This window comes from Gekko japonicus, unplaced genomic scaffold, assembly GCF_001447785.1.
Source record: "Gekko japonicus isolate JY-2015 unplaced genomic scaffold, Gekko_japonicus_V1.1 scaffold3091, whole genome shotgun sequence".
Lineage (NCBI taxonomy): Eukaryota > Metazoa > Chordata > Lepidosauria > Squamata > Gekkonidae > Gekko > Gekko japonicus.
The window spans coordinates 170257-183945 of record NW_015167629.1 but is presented as its reverse complement, the minus strand read 5'-3'; the positions used below and the strand labels follow the sequence as shown (position 1 = coordinate 183945).

Sequence of the window (13689 nt, the reverse complement as noted above, 5' to 3'; positions counted from 1 at the left end):
AGGGCTGGAAATCACTCAGAATTACAAGTCCAGATGGCAGAGATCAGTCCCCCTAGAGAAAATGGTGGAGTTTGTGTCCTTATGTCACAGTCTGGAGTGCAGGCAGAGGGAAGTCCGAGGTCAGTCTGAGGTCTGGAGCCAAGAAGGGTGGGGCAAGAGCCAAGAGTGAGGGTGTAAAGCGTCAGCCAAAAGCAAGGTCATTCAGTCCTGGGTCGGAAGCCGGAGGGAGTAATCAGAAGCCAAGAATAACAGCCCAAAACACAAACCAGAAGTAGGGTCAACAAGCTAGGGTCACAAGCCAGCAGCAGATAGCAGGAACAAGGTCTGGAAACCGATGGGTGGAGAGCAGCCAGGTGTCATGGAGTGATGACGAGTTTGTGTCCACAAATGGAGCTGGTTTCACTTGAGGCTAAATAGCCCCTTTGCTGCTGTTTCCAGTTAGGGCAGCCCTGCATCTGTTAGAACTCAGGACTGACAGCTCATCTATTTCGCAATCAAGCAACGTGTCTCCTTGCTGCTAAGTCTTGTCAGAGTCTCTCTCGCATTCGAGCGACTCTGGGAGGTGAGTCAGGAGGGTTATCTGCCTGTCTCTGCTGCTCGTTAATTGTTTCTGAGCCAGGTGTCAGCACAGGCCATGCTGGTAAATTGCTGCTCTCTGCAGCTTCAGAGGGGCCAGCTGTGGCTTCCACTGGAGCTGTCAATGGCCCATCCTAAGCACCCATGACACCTTATACACTGCTGAGATGCCCCCATGACAGCCAATGTGACATAGCAGTCAAGGCCTCAGAGCATGGTAGTGCCTGCAGGTGTGTGTGTGGGGGAGATGGAAAGCTGAAGAGTGGTGGACAGATAATAGCAGGTTGATGTTTGGCTGGGAAGGAGATAGAGTTGCCAACACCAGGTTGGGAAATTCCTGGAGATTTCAGGGGTGGAGCCTGGAGAGGGTGAGGTTTGAGGAGGGGTGGGACCTCAGACAGGTACAATGCCATACACTTCACCCTCCAAACCAGCCATTCCCTCCTGGAGAACATTCTTTCACAACTCTAAGGGGAGAGGCAGACCTCATGGCTACACCACTAGGCCCCACATGCAACAAGTCACGTACTCCATGAAGTATCTGGTCAAGTGATCATAGGCGTGGTCTCCAAACTTCCAGCCTATCCCAACATGCAGCTATGACAACCAACAATTGGGCACATCCCATGCCCACTCACAATTGGCTGATGGCCACAGCTGATTTGTGTCTGGAATTGGACTATAATAGTTTGATCCCAATGAGAGAGAGAGCCTTCTTGCTCTCTGTTCCTGCTTGCTCTGCTTGTTTATTGCCCCTGGAAATGCTGTCTCTCGGAGACAAAGACCTGCTTTGTAAACTGGATGCATGCTTGCACAAGATGGGATTCCTACTAAAAATCCCTTGTTGCTAACTGGATTATCACAATGGAAAATCTTGAACTCTTGGATGATATCCTGACTTGGTAAATACGAACTTTTACTGTTTAGTTAAGGCAAACAGCCCTAGCCTTTCTTATTTTGTAAACTTTATAGTCTATCGTGTTAAGCTCTGAACTGAATAAAAATTATTCTTATTTCTAAATGGTCTCTGATGTGTACCTGGATTCCAAGTCTAAATCTTGTAGACTGGCCTGACCACAAGCTACCCTGTGATATTACTGTGTTAAGTCCCAGAGGCCAACTGAGAGTTTGGAATCTCGGCTCTCAAGTTAGGTGGGGACCCTTGTAGAGGTTCTGGTGGCATATTGTTCTGAAAACCTGAGAGGGTTTAGCCTACCTCAGTGGGTTGTTGTTTAATGTACTGGAAAAAGTACCGGATTCTCCTCATCCCTGGACTGGCCTGAGTGGGCTATCCTGCACAATCACATGTCCACCACATATGGAAAAATGAACCAACATTATTTTTACATTTTCAACAGTCATATGGTAGGACTTGAAGTTCCATCGTTGTCCTGGAGAAGACCTGAAACCTGGTATTTGGATTCCTAGCTCAAGAATTAAAGGTCAATGCTGACTCTATGGGAAACACATCTGGATAGGCAATGGCTCACTTATCCAATACTGAAGCTAAAGCTCAAATACTTTGGCCACCAAATGGGAAGGGAGCACTCACTGGAGAAGACCCTGATGCTGGGAAAGATTGAAGGCTGCTAGCAGGGGGACTGAGAGGAGAAGCACTAAGTCCCTCCTACTCTCCTGGTTGCTCGGAGGCCTACTGGGACTGTCCCTTCAAGTGGCAGTACACAACAGTGAGGTGGCTTTTTATCTTGCATTTGGGAGGCACCAAAAATGCCCAAGCCATACTTTAACATGGTCCAATCTATAATTCCCCCTCTGCCCCCTGCAGAGCATTCTGTGTCAGCACAGGACATCATAAATACTAGCCAAGCATATAGAAGCTAATGCGCGAGGCACAAATGATACTGATGTTAATTCCATGGCATAATGTTGCCATTTTCTTTTCTTTTCTTTTTTTACAGGAAAACCATTTGAAACTACTGCCATCATGAATGCGGCTATTGCCAATATTATAGTGTCCATATTACTCTGCAAGCGATATGAATACAATGATCCCACATTTATAAGATTACTGAACTTGATCAGTGAAAACATCCGGCTCGCGGGAAGTCCCTCAGTCACGGTAAACTATTTAAAATTTGGTTTTAAAATGGTTGAAATGCCAGTACAAACAGTACAGGCAGGACTGTGCGTCTCCTGCACAAACTTAAGCCTTCATAGCAGAAAGAAAACTTGTTCTGAGAAACTTGCAACTTATTTGAAATGTTTTGGAAAATATATGGAACAGTTGTTAGCCGAATTGCTCTTTAGGAGAGACAATTGGAACAGTTTATTAATCGGGATTCAGGTCTATGTCTACGAAGGATGGGCTGCACCAATACGCTTCAATGAAGAGACAGAGACAGGAATAAAATTCTCTTTAGTTTACTAAGTATCATTCAAAGCATACAATACACACACACAAGAACTAAGTAAAAACAGATGGATTTGGTAAAGCACTTTTGCATTAGCAGGTATATCGTTGGTGGGAGATATTTACCTCAGGCGATGCACGGCTCCTAAAGCTTCCAGCGGAAGGTATTAGGGAGGGAAGGAAAAAATGGAAATGGGAGAAGCGCGTGTAATCAGACCAGCTGAAGACACATGTGGCACCCTAGCTGCAGACTCACGTGTAAAAGTAAGGCACGGGTTTTGAGATAGAAAGCTGGATTGAAGGGGAAAAGCAGACAAGCAGAGGTCGTAGGTAAAAGGGAGGATGAGGTTGGCTGCTCTGTGTTCTAAGTTTTAAAGCTGCTTGCGATCAGGAGGGGGTGGGCTCAGGCGGCTTACACCAGGTGTCCCTCCCCTACAGGTCAGGGATTGGCTAAGGGGTCAATTTCCAATCTATTGATTAACTGGACCGTTGGCACCTGGGAGGGGGAAAGAGGTACGTGCGGAGGCAACAGTAGCGCTGACTCATCACTAGCCATGTGGATTCTCCATGTGTAATGAAAGTCCACTCTCGTCTGGCAGAAGGGGAACTCTGAAATAAGCCTCTCATCTGGAGACTGGGCGTCTGGGCTAATTAATGAGTTTTCTGTGTTTGCTGTAAACCCTGTGTTTGCACACACACGATAAGCTGGAGACACTGGGGCACTTCTGGAAAGATGTTGGGTCAGCAGATTATCAACCTCAGCTGGCATCTTCTTCTCTGGGTGCCCTCAAGGTGAACTCTTTATTACACAGCCTCTTTTTATTAGCCCTTTGCATCAAGCTTTATTCATAACATAGTCCAGAAATAGCCCAATAAAAAGCGTCCGGGCTAACACAGTCCTTTTGACACTATACCGCTTTAAGTGTCGCCAGGGCTCAGGCAACCCTTCTTACTTGCTGCTGCTTGAAACAGAAAAGGGAGAAAGATTTTAAAAGATGTCAGTGTCGTACATGGGGTGATGGAAGTGATGTCATAGCAGTTGCGATGCCAGCAACCCACCCCCTTCTCCCCGTTCCTAATCTACCGGTGGTTGCACAGCGAGGAAACCCTAATCACTGCAATGCTTGGAAACCAGCGGGAGGGCTCATGGGAGTTTCAAAACACCTTTGAGATTTCTGCCTCAGCTGTAGGATTTGGGGATTTCTTGATCTTTTCCTTTCTCATATTTTATTCTTTTAGCTGTACAACATGTTTCCTGCTCTGGGCTTTCTTTCTGGAGGTCGCAAGACTGTCCTTAAGAACTGGGATGAACTGTACGCCTTCATACAGGCCACCTTCATAAAACACCTCAAAGAACTGGACGTGAATGACCAGCGGAGCTTTATCGATGCTTTCCTAATCCAACAGCAAGAGGTAAACATGCCGATAATCACAGGTGAATGTCTCTCACCCATTGATTTAAAGTCTCTTTGCATGTGAATGCCAGGCTCGCTGGCGAGGAATCCCGCTTGGGGGAAGGGGGAGCTGCCCATCTAACTAACTGGGATTTTCCACAAAAACACACAGAAATTAAATATGCAGCACAAACATTATTCTGCTTTCTCCTGTTCCCCAGTTCTCTTTCCCCTTCTGTCTCTACAACAAAAAAGGTGTCATTGACTTTAAAAAATCCATGAAAAGCTGACAATTTACAGGAACTAGCAGATCATGGCCACGGTTTATTATATACCATAGCACAATATCAATGGTCCATTTTTTTAAAAAAGCCCTCCAGTGGAGCCTGGGGTAGGGGGATGAGGCAAGGAAAATAGTGGTGATGTGGACAGTAAAAATCTCTCTCTTATAGGGTGGCTTACACCAACATAATCTAGACCACTGTAGGCTCAATGGAACTGTTGGGTGGCAGGGTCTGAACTGCAGAATTCTGGGAGATTATGGGGTTTGGGGAGGGGAAGGACCAAAGAAAGGGTACAGCACACCTCCAAAGCTATAGCAATTCGGAGCTCATATGGTATGGCAGAATGCATGTGAGGCTGCTGCGGGGTAAATCTAATTCACTCTTGATATGTGAGATACATCAAGTTCAAATTAATATGAGTCCTTTACTGTAAAGGAACGCCATTCTAGATTGGATAAAGTAAATAGATAAAATAGGATGGAGGGAGATACAGGAAAGCCATATCATGCTCTTACGACTGAAAGATGGAGACAGAAAGAGAGAGAGAGACAACCAGAAAAGGTCTTAGCTGGAAGGAAGATTCCCTCAGAGTGGTAATCTACACATCAAAGGGACAGCAACAGAATAGTAGGAAGAGAGGGATACCCACGTCTGTCCTGACTTATCTGTAACTCTGGCTCTTTATACTGTCCCTCTAGACCAGGGGTGTCAAACATACAGTCTGTGGTTTGGATGAGGCCCACACAGGGCTGCAATCCGGCCCGAGAGCAGCTGACTCTGTGCTGCTTCTAACATTGCAGCTCCTTATGCCCAGTCTCTCCTAGTTCCTGCTTGGCAGCAGAGAGAAAGAAAGCCTTCTCTGAATTGGCTGAGGACTTCTCCCCCCCCTCCTCCTCTGGGGAAGGAGGGGGAGGAAAAGACCCAGAGAGGGGGGGGGGAATGATGTTTTGTTTGACTTTTAAGAAGACCAGCAACATTGTATTCCGGGTAGAACCACACTTTTTCTTTAGAGAGAGGGAGGGAGGGAGGGAGGGAGCCAGGGGCAGCACCCCAGAAAAATACAGAAAGTCCTGTTTTTAAGAAAAAAAAACCATTTTATTCCAGATATGGGGGGAGAGTCCAGTGTTTGAGATCAAAAAATGTTTTATTCCAGGTATTGGGGGGGGGAAGAGTCCTGCGTTTAAGACCAAAAAAAGTTTTTTCCCAGGTATGGGGGTGGAGTCCTGTGTTCAAGATGAAAAAATGTTTCCTTCCAGGTATTGGGGGGGGTGGGGTCCTGTGTTCAAGACCAAAAAATGTTTTATTCCAGGTATGGGGGAAGGGAGTCCTGTGTTTAAGAGTGTATGTATATGTTATGTTATGTTTGTGTATGTTATGTGAAAAAATTAATAAAACCCTGCCCCTTTGGGGTCATTTAAAAAAAAAAAGAGCGAGAGTGTCCATCCCGTGGCACTTGAAGAGATCCCCCTTTCCATTTCTGATAGATTGGTGGGAGAAACCTAACAGCACAGATTGCATTCTTTATTAGTGAAAGGGAGCAAGAGTACACCAGCACCTTAATGACTGACAAAATTGTGGCACGGTATGTGCTTTTGTGAGTCACTGCTCACTTCTTCAGACTTATTTCCATTTATTCTTTGCGTACTCCTGGACTGAATCCTCCTGTACCAAAGAGATAGGTTTCCTGTTTCATTACCAATACTGATATCTCCTCTCCTCTGCGTGTCACACCTCATCTAATCACGGTTGCTATTGCCATTCAGCACCTGAAATCATGTTTATAAAGTTTATATCTCCAGTATTTTGTGTTACATTTTATGGCACACATGGCCAGGCCCAACCAAGTGAGTGAATTTATGTCGGATCCGGCTGAATAAATGAGTTCAACCCCTCTGCTCCAGAGTCTGAGAATAATAAAGCAGGCATTTCCCGCCAGGGAAAAATGATTTCTGTAGTCTGGGGATCAGTTGTAATTCTGGGGTAATATCAGGCCCCACCCGCAAGGTGGCAACCATACAGTCTAGCAAGCATGTGTGCTGGCCTGAAGAAAGGCTTGTTAGAGACTAACCCGGGAGCTATTCCTATTATTTGTTTTGGTGCCCAGACTGTGTAACATTTATTGCTTTTATCATGCAGGGCTCTTTTTGTAGCAGGAACTCCTTTGCCTATTAGGCCACACACCCCTAATGTAGCCAATCCTCCAAGAGCTTACAGAGCTCTTCTTACAGGAGCTACTGTAAGCTCTTGGAGGATTGGCTACATTAGGGGTGTGTCGCTTGAAATGCAAATGAGTCCCTGCTACAAAAAGAGCCCTGCGTGAGATTGCTTCATATTTCTACCTTTGGATTTTTTTTCTTGTAAACAGCTCTGCAGACAAATGGATGAGAGGAAAGGGGTGTGTAATATTGCTGCCACAAACTTGATATCATAGAAGACTGAATTATGACACCAGGGTTACGTAACATTGTCCATATTGGGATATTTGGTTCACATAGCAAAGTTTGTCCAGTCATAGGAGCATGATACTGAGTGCAGTACATAAACCTCCCAAGAAGTATATTGCAAAAAAGGTAAACTTACATTTGTGCAAGGCAATCCAGTTCATATCCACGTTGGAGTCAAAGGAAGACAAATTAGCCTAATCCAAAGAGCACTTTTTCTGTCAAAAAAGGCCAGCTTGTCCAACATCATGTGTGTGGGAGTATGAGAGGGAGAGGAGGGCAATTTCCAGGTTAAGACTAAGAGAAGTATCCCATTCAAGGAGATAACACCTATACACACCTAGAGTCATGTAGTGCCCCCTTCCCAACGTTCCGGCATGCTGAGTTGCTCACTCAACACTCCCTCTCAACTCTTTAAATGATCAAGGTTCACAATGTTTAGGTTGTCCTGCAGGCCTTTAAAAAAAACACAAAAAAGGATAGAAAGAAAAGTTAAGAAAGGGAAAGAAAGAGAAGGAATGAAGGGGGAAAGGGCAAGAAGGAAAAGAAAGGGAAAGAAATGGAAAGAAAACAAAAGAAATGGAAAGAAAAAAAGAAAGAAAGGGAAAGAAAACAAAAGAAATGGAAAGAAAAAAAGAAAGAAAGGGAAAGAAAACAAAAGAAATGGAAAGAAAGAAATAGAAAGAAATAGAAAGAAAGGGAAAGAAAAAAGGGAAAGAAAGGGGGAGAGAGGGAGGGGAAAGGAAAGGGAAAAAAGCAAATAGACGGGGAGGGAGGGGTGGGAAGAAGGAAGAAGAAAGAAAGAGAGCCCACCTCTAATGGCAGGCAGACTTGGTTTGGCTCTCCCCCTTACAAATGGGGGGGAGCCAGAGGGAGGGCTGAAATGGCTTCCTGCCCTTTAAACTGAGCAGTACGGCGGTTCTGCCTGACAGCTGCTGGATTTAAAGGGCAGGCAGTCACTTCAGGGCTCCATTTCACTCCCTCTGCTTCCAAGTGGGGGAAGCAAAAGGGAGCCCTAAAATGGCTTCCTGCCCTTTAAAGCCAGCAGCACAGTGGGTTTGCCCATCAGCTGCTGGCTTTAAAGATCAGACAGCTGTTTAAGGGTCCTATTTTACTTGCCCCCTGCCTCACTTCCAATTGGGGGGAAGTGAAACCCTTTAAATTCATCCATGCAGCAGGCCTGCCTGTCAGTTGCTGGCTTTAAAGGGCAGGAAGCCATTTCAGGGCCCTGTTTTGCTTGCCCCCCACTACCAGAGTGAGCCTTTAAAATGACCAGCAGAGCCACCAGTCAGCTGTTTGCTTTAAAGGGCTGGCAGTTCCCCCTCCCTTTCTCCCTGGGAGAGGGCGGAGGAGACCTTGGCCATTGGGGGGAGCGAAGGCTTGCCTTTATGTCTCTTCCTTCCAAGGCATTAGAGAGATCCAAGTGGGGTGGGCTGCTGCACAGCAGCATCCTGGGAGAGGGGACGGTGGGTGTAACCCATGAGGATCCCTGTGCTGAGCTAATGAGCTCTGCACTGGGGGGAGAATCAGTGCACCGGCACAGACTGGCACACGTTAATGGGAACCCTGTTTCCAGGCCCAGTCTTCGTAATCATTCCAGTATCTTCTGCTTTTGACTAAGAAGATAACTTCCATCTGGTTCCCGTTCAATCTGAATTCCCAAGAGGAAGTTAGCATTGCATAGGTGTTCCACTTCTACTTCCTTTTCTTTCCCTGGATTAAACAGCCATTAGCTATTCATCCACAGTTTCTCACCAAAAAAAAAGTGAGAATGAAAATCAGATCCCTCCTGACAATATAAAGGGGAAAGTTGCTACATCTCTCACACAGTTTGCCAATCTACTTGACAGCAGATAGTGCATGTCCACTCCTCAGAAAGTGTTCTTACCTGCTTTATCCAAGGAATAACATATTTGTTTTGTGTGGTATTGTTTTGGGGACATACTAAAACAATATGAGCTAGGGCTAGTTGATCCAGACAATAAGGCCATTTGCATTCCTCTGTGGGAATTCTATTGTATCTCCTTTGTACCACAGCTAAGGCGTTACACCTTGCCAATAGAAAGGGTAAAATTTATTTGGGCGTGAGATTAACACAAATAATTATGAACTTAAATTTATCTTCATTCGATGCAATGCCTTTTTAAAAGTTACAGGTTGCTAATATTTTAACTATTTCCAATAGGAGTGTGCAAGTATTTTTCTCTCTATTTTTCGGTTTGGGTCTATTAGACCTGAGAAAATCCCATGGTTCCTGAAAAAACCCAGATCCCAATACTGGTAAACTATTCGGATCAGGGATTTTTCAGATATCTGATTTTCTCCAGGTCCAATAGACCCAAATCAAAAAACACCAAGAAAAAAAGCAGGAGCAAAGCTGCTAAAAACAGCTGAGAGGTGACTCAGGTGCTGTGGCTAAGTGTGCAGACTCTAATCTGTGAGAATCAGGTTTGATTCCCCACTCCTCCATTTGCAGCTGCTGGATGACCTTGAGTCAGTCACAGTTCTCTCAAAGCTGTTCTCTCATGAGCAGTTTCTGCCAGAGATTTCTCAGCCCCACCTGCAGTGTTTCCTCTAAGCTGAGTTAGTGTGAGTTAGCTCACAGTTTTTTAGCCTCTGGCTCACACATTTTTCTCTTAGCACAGGAAGGATGGCTCCAGAGCAAACTAATTTATGCAGTTGCTAAATCGCTTGCTCACAACTTTAATGCCAGTAGCTCACAAAGTAGAATTTTTGCTCACAAGACTCCACAATTTAGAGGGGGCATTGTTCACAGGGTGTCTGTAGCGAGGAGGGGAAGGGAAAGGAGTTTGTAATCCGCTCTGAGACTTCCTCCTCCTCCTCCTCTTTTGGGTGGTTCCTTTTTAAAATATTTCTGTTTTACCATTTAAGGGGACACAAAATGAAAAGAAACAAAGGGAAAGGTGAGAAGCATAAAACATCATTTGTTAAACACATTTTAAGGACATTGCATAATATAAGGATATAAAACATGAATGAGTATCATAACAGTATCCCAACAAATCAAAATATGGTAGAAATATTCCAGCATAATATATTTCTATGTATGTTTCCATTATTTCCTATCTATAGGGTTAGGTAGGAAAGCATATCTATAGGGTTAGGTAGGAAACATAAGAAAAGAGTAAGAAAACATTTTTCTTTATCTAAGGTTAATACTATCATGCAATAACTAGTAAATATGTAACTATCATAAAATATCATAAAATAAAATTATATTCTGCGTTTATAAACTGGGTAGTTTCTGCTGCCATCAGGAATTTAAACAAATTCCAAATCTTCTCTCATGAGCTGCTGGTAAAGTGACCTAGAGTCAGGGCTTTTCAGAGGTCTATGTAGCCCTGAGGAAGGATTGAACTGGATTCTGGGTTAAACTTAAACAAAATATGATTTATTGATTAAGGAACAAAAATATGTTGCTGGTTAACTAACTGTATTGGGGAAAAGGAACTAGTAAATAAACTGGCAAGGTATCACACACAGTCTTTTGACATTAGGATCCCACTCTGGCAGGAATCCCTCACATAGGAAGCCACACTGGCTTAGATTTTTGTACTGTTGGTTCTCTTTTTTTTTTACTTTAGAGTCTCACAGACCCTTCTCATAGCTCCTTCATGCTTAAGCTTTAAATATGTATATACTGAACTCTGAACTTTTAAAGTTTCCACACAGACTCTTACTCACTAACTGAATAACTCCCAAGCTGACCTCTTTATAACTCAGATTCACTCAAACTCAAAACTCCAACTGATTTCTCTGACTTATCCGAACTCTTCAAGACACACACAGAGATTCATTCCAAACAACTCCTCCCACACTCTGTCATCCACCAATCACAGCACACTTGTCTCTCTCAATCACTCTACTCTGCTAACACTGCACTCCAACCAAACATTTAAAGACACACACACTCTAAAACAAGGAATCATTACAATGATGTTTATGAGAGGCACCTTTAGCATCTTCCCTATGCTGACAGGATTTGCTCTTGCTCACTTGGTAGAATTGGAATGTCCTTTATATTCTAACCTAAGATGTTGTTCCATTTTACTGCGGTAGGTGAATTTCTACTATTCTGTTCCAAGCAGTGTGATCCCATTTCAGATCAAAACTCTAATAAACTTTAAATGTTTCAAAAAAAATTATCTCTTTTGTCTTTTGAGAAATAACTAGAGATTGCAAATGAAATTTCAGATTGTTATACTGCTAAAGGCATTGAGTTATAGAGTTGTAATTGGACAAAGGAAAGGAATGCTTTATTTCTTCTTATTGCCTAGGAAAAGAAAAGGAACCAGAGCAATGGATTTTTCCATAATGAAAACCTAAAAGTTGTTGTGGGGAACTTATTTGCTGCTGGCATGGAGACCACTTCGACTACCTTGCGTTGGGGCCTGTTGCTGATGATGAAGTACCCTGAAATTCAGAGTAAGTCCTTTCCATTGCTTGGTTTCCATTATTCTAGGATATCTAGATACCAGTTATGCATAGAGGTAAGAACACAAAATAAACTGAGATTGCTGTTGGATGTTACCTGAATGAGGGAGAACAAGAAGCACCAGAGAGTTATACTTCCTGTGTTTCCCCACTGGGTGTAATATTACAGAAGGGGTGGATTGAATTCTCCTCTAAAGTTGCATCTGCTGTGATTTCCCCCAAAGTCCCAATCATGTTTAGAGAGTGAGCATTCAGTCTCACTCTCTCAGGGCCAAAGTGGACATTACAATGGCCATGGGAAAGATTCTGGCAGTTAAAGAAAATGGAAATCAGCAAGGGGGGGAGGCTACTCGAGGGGTCCTTGCCAGTAATCAGCTACAATCCTTTCCAGTTTCCACCAGTGTGCCTATGGCTAAACTACAGGGTCTTCCCCAAATGCCAGAGCAACCCCCAGCAACCCCCAGGAACATGCTGATATCATTGCTGGGCACACCTTATTTCTAGGTGATGCTGATGTTCCTCACCCTATTTTGGCACGTTCCCCCCCCCCCGCCGCCAAACAGTTGAGTTGTGGTGGGAAGTGCCCACTGGGGGTAGGGGACTGGCAACTCTTTGTGTACATTAAATCGGTGGGGGGAACCTACATTGAAAAAAGCGTTCAGTTTAAAACTTGTTGCCTTCCACTCTTGGCTAACAGAGGATTTGGAGGGAAAACCTATACCAGTAAAGGAGTAGAGTATCCAAGCTCTAACAGGTTACAACTTACCATATGACCCGGCATTGATTTTGCTCCACCTTTGGCCTGCAGATGGTGTACCTGAAATTAAGAAAAAAACTAATTAATGTTCTGTTAATAGCTGCTAAAGTGCTATTAGCAAGCAAAATGGAAAGCAGACTCCACTCCAACGATGCAACAATGGCTGCACAAAGTCTGGGATTTTTTCTTACAAGAGAAAATCTCGTTCTGGACAAGTAACAAAGATGCTGAACATCAGCTGCTTAACCCTATGGATAAATGGTACCCCGTATTAGAGAAAATGAACATAGACAAATTTGACTGGGAACAAACAAGGAAACCAAAATATGAAGGGCTATTGTTTGGCTGACGGACTAATCTATTGGTAACAGGGGTAGCCAGTAGGCCGCATCCACTAAGCTAATTATGAATGGGCTGAAGAATAAGTGACACACACCCCTTTCAACAGCTCACCGGCAGCCTCGCAAAGACAGTGGGCACTAGAGGGGAGGTCTCCACAGAAGATTGAAGCGATTGCAATGTACTTCCCTCTGACCAATGCCTTCATTGCATCCCAGATGACCTGAGAGACACTATAGTCAGAGTCATTTTTAAAATAATTTTAAATTTCTAAATCAATATCTGTATATGTTTTGTCATTCAATAATTTTTTTTAAAAAAGTAAAGGAGTAGAGGGTGGTGCCTGGGGAAAAAAACACAAAAGGCCTTGCCCAAAGTGGGAGGGGGGCCACTCTTGGGGAGTAGAGGTGAGAAAAGGCTGCTGCAGACAGGGGGATCCTTCATCCAGGAAGGGGTGAGTCGGCTTGAAGCCAGTCACCAAGAGACATCTAGGGTCAGTCTAGATAGATGCATTAGGGTGTTTTATTTTGTTTGTGTATCTGCCTTTACTCTGTTCGTTTTTTCCTACATGATTTGAAATACAGATGTTGTTAAATCTGTTTGATAAAATAGTTTGTTACTCTGCCTGGAGCCTCCCACCTCTTTTGGTTACTTATAAGGGGGAACCTGCTGGAAATGGGGTAGGGTGGTTACTCTGGGTTTTCCTGAGGAGATCAGTGTTCCCTCTAAGCTGAGTTAGTGTGAGCTAGCTCACAGTTTTTTAGCCTCCAGCTCACAGATTTTTGTCTGAGCTCAGGAAGGATTACTGCATAACTAAATTATGCAGTAGCCAAATTGCTTGCTCACACCTTTAAGGTCAGGAGCTCACAAAGTGGAATTTTTGCTCACAAGACTCCACAGCTTAGAGGGAACGTTGGAGGAGACCCATAACCAGAGTGGTGGCAACCATTAGAAAGCTTCCCTAGCCACTGCCCACGACACCTGCCCTAAAGGGTTCCCATCCATCGTCCACTGGTGTCCTTGTGTCCACTTGCTGAAGACCATAATTTCTATTTTATCCTAATTGTCATGA

The 13689-nt window shown here is 44.1% G+C and overlaps 1 protein-coding gene across 1 annotated transcript in view; it reads left to right on the top strand.

Annotated features, from left to right (window-relative positions):
* Nucleotides 1-2482: 2482 nt before the first annotated feature.
* The window catches only part of LOC107112854 (cytochrome P450 2K4-like), a gene marked incomplete at its 5' end in the record, with an annotated part of 14051 nt that continues 2844 nt past the window's right edge, over nucleotides 2483-13689 (top strand). Inside the window, 3 exons of the mRNA XM_015414053.1 lie at nucleotides 2483-2656; nucleotides 4187-4360; nucleotides 11365-11512. Of these exons, the coding sequence (XP_015269539.1) occupies nucleotides 2483-2656; nucleotides 4187-4360; nucleotides 11365-11512 (496 nt within the window). The remainder of the gene's footprint in view (nucleotides 2657-4186; nucleotides 4361-11364; nucleotides 11513-13689) is intronic.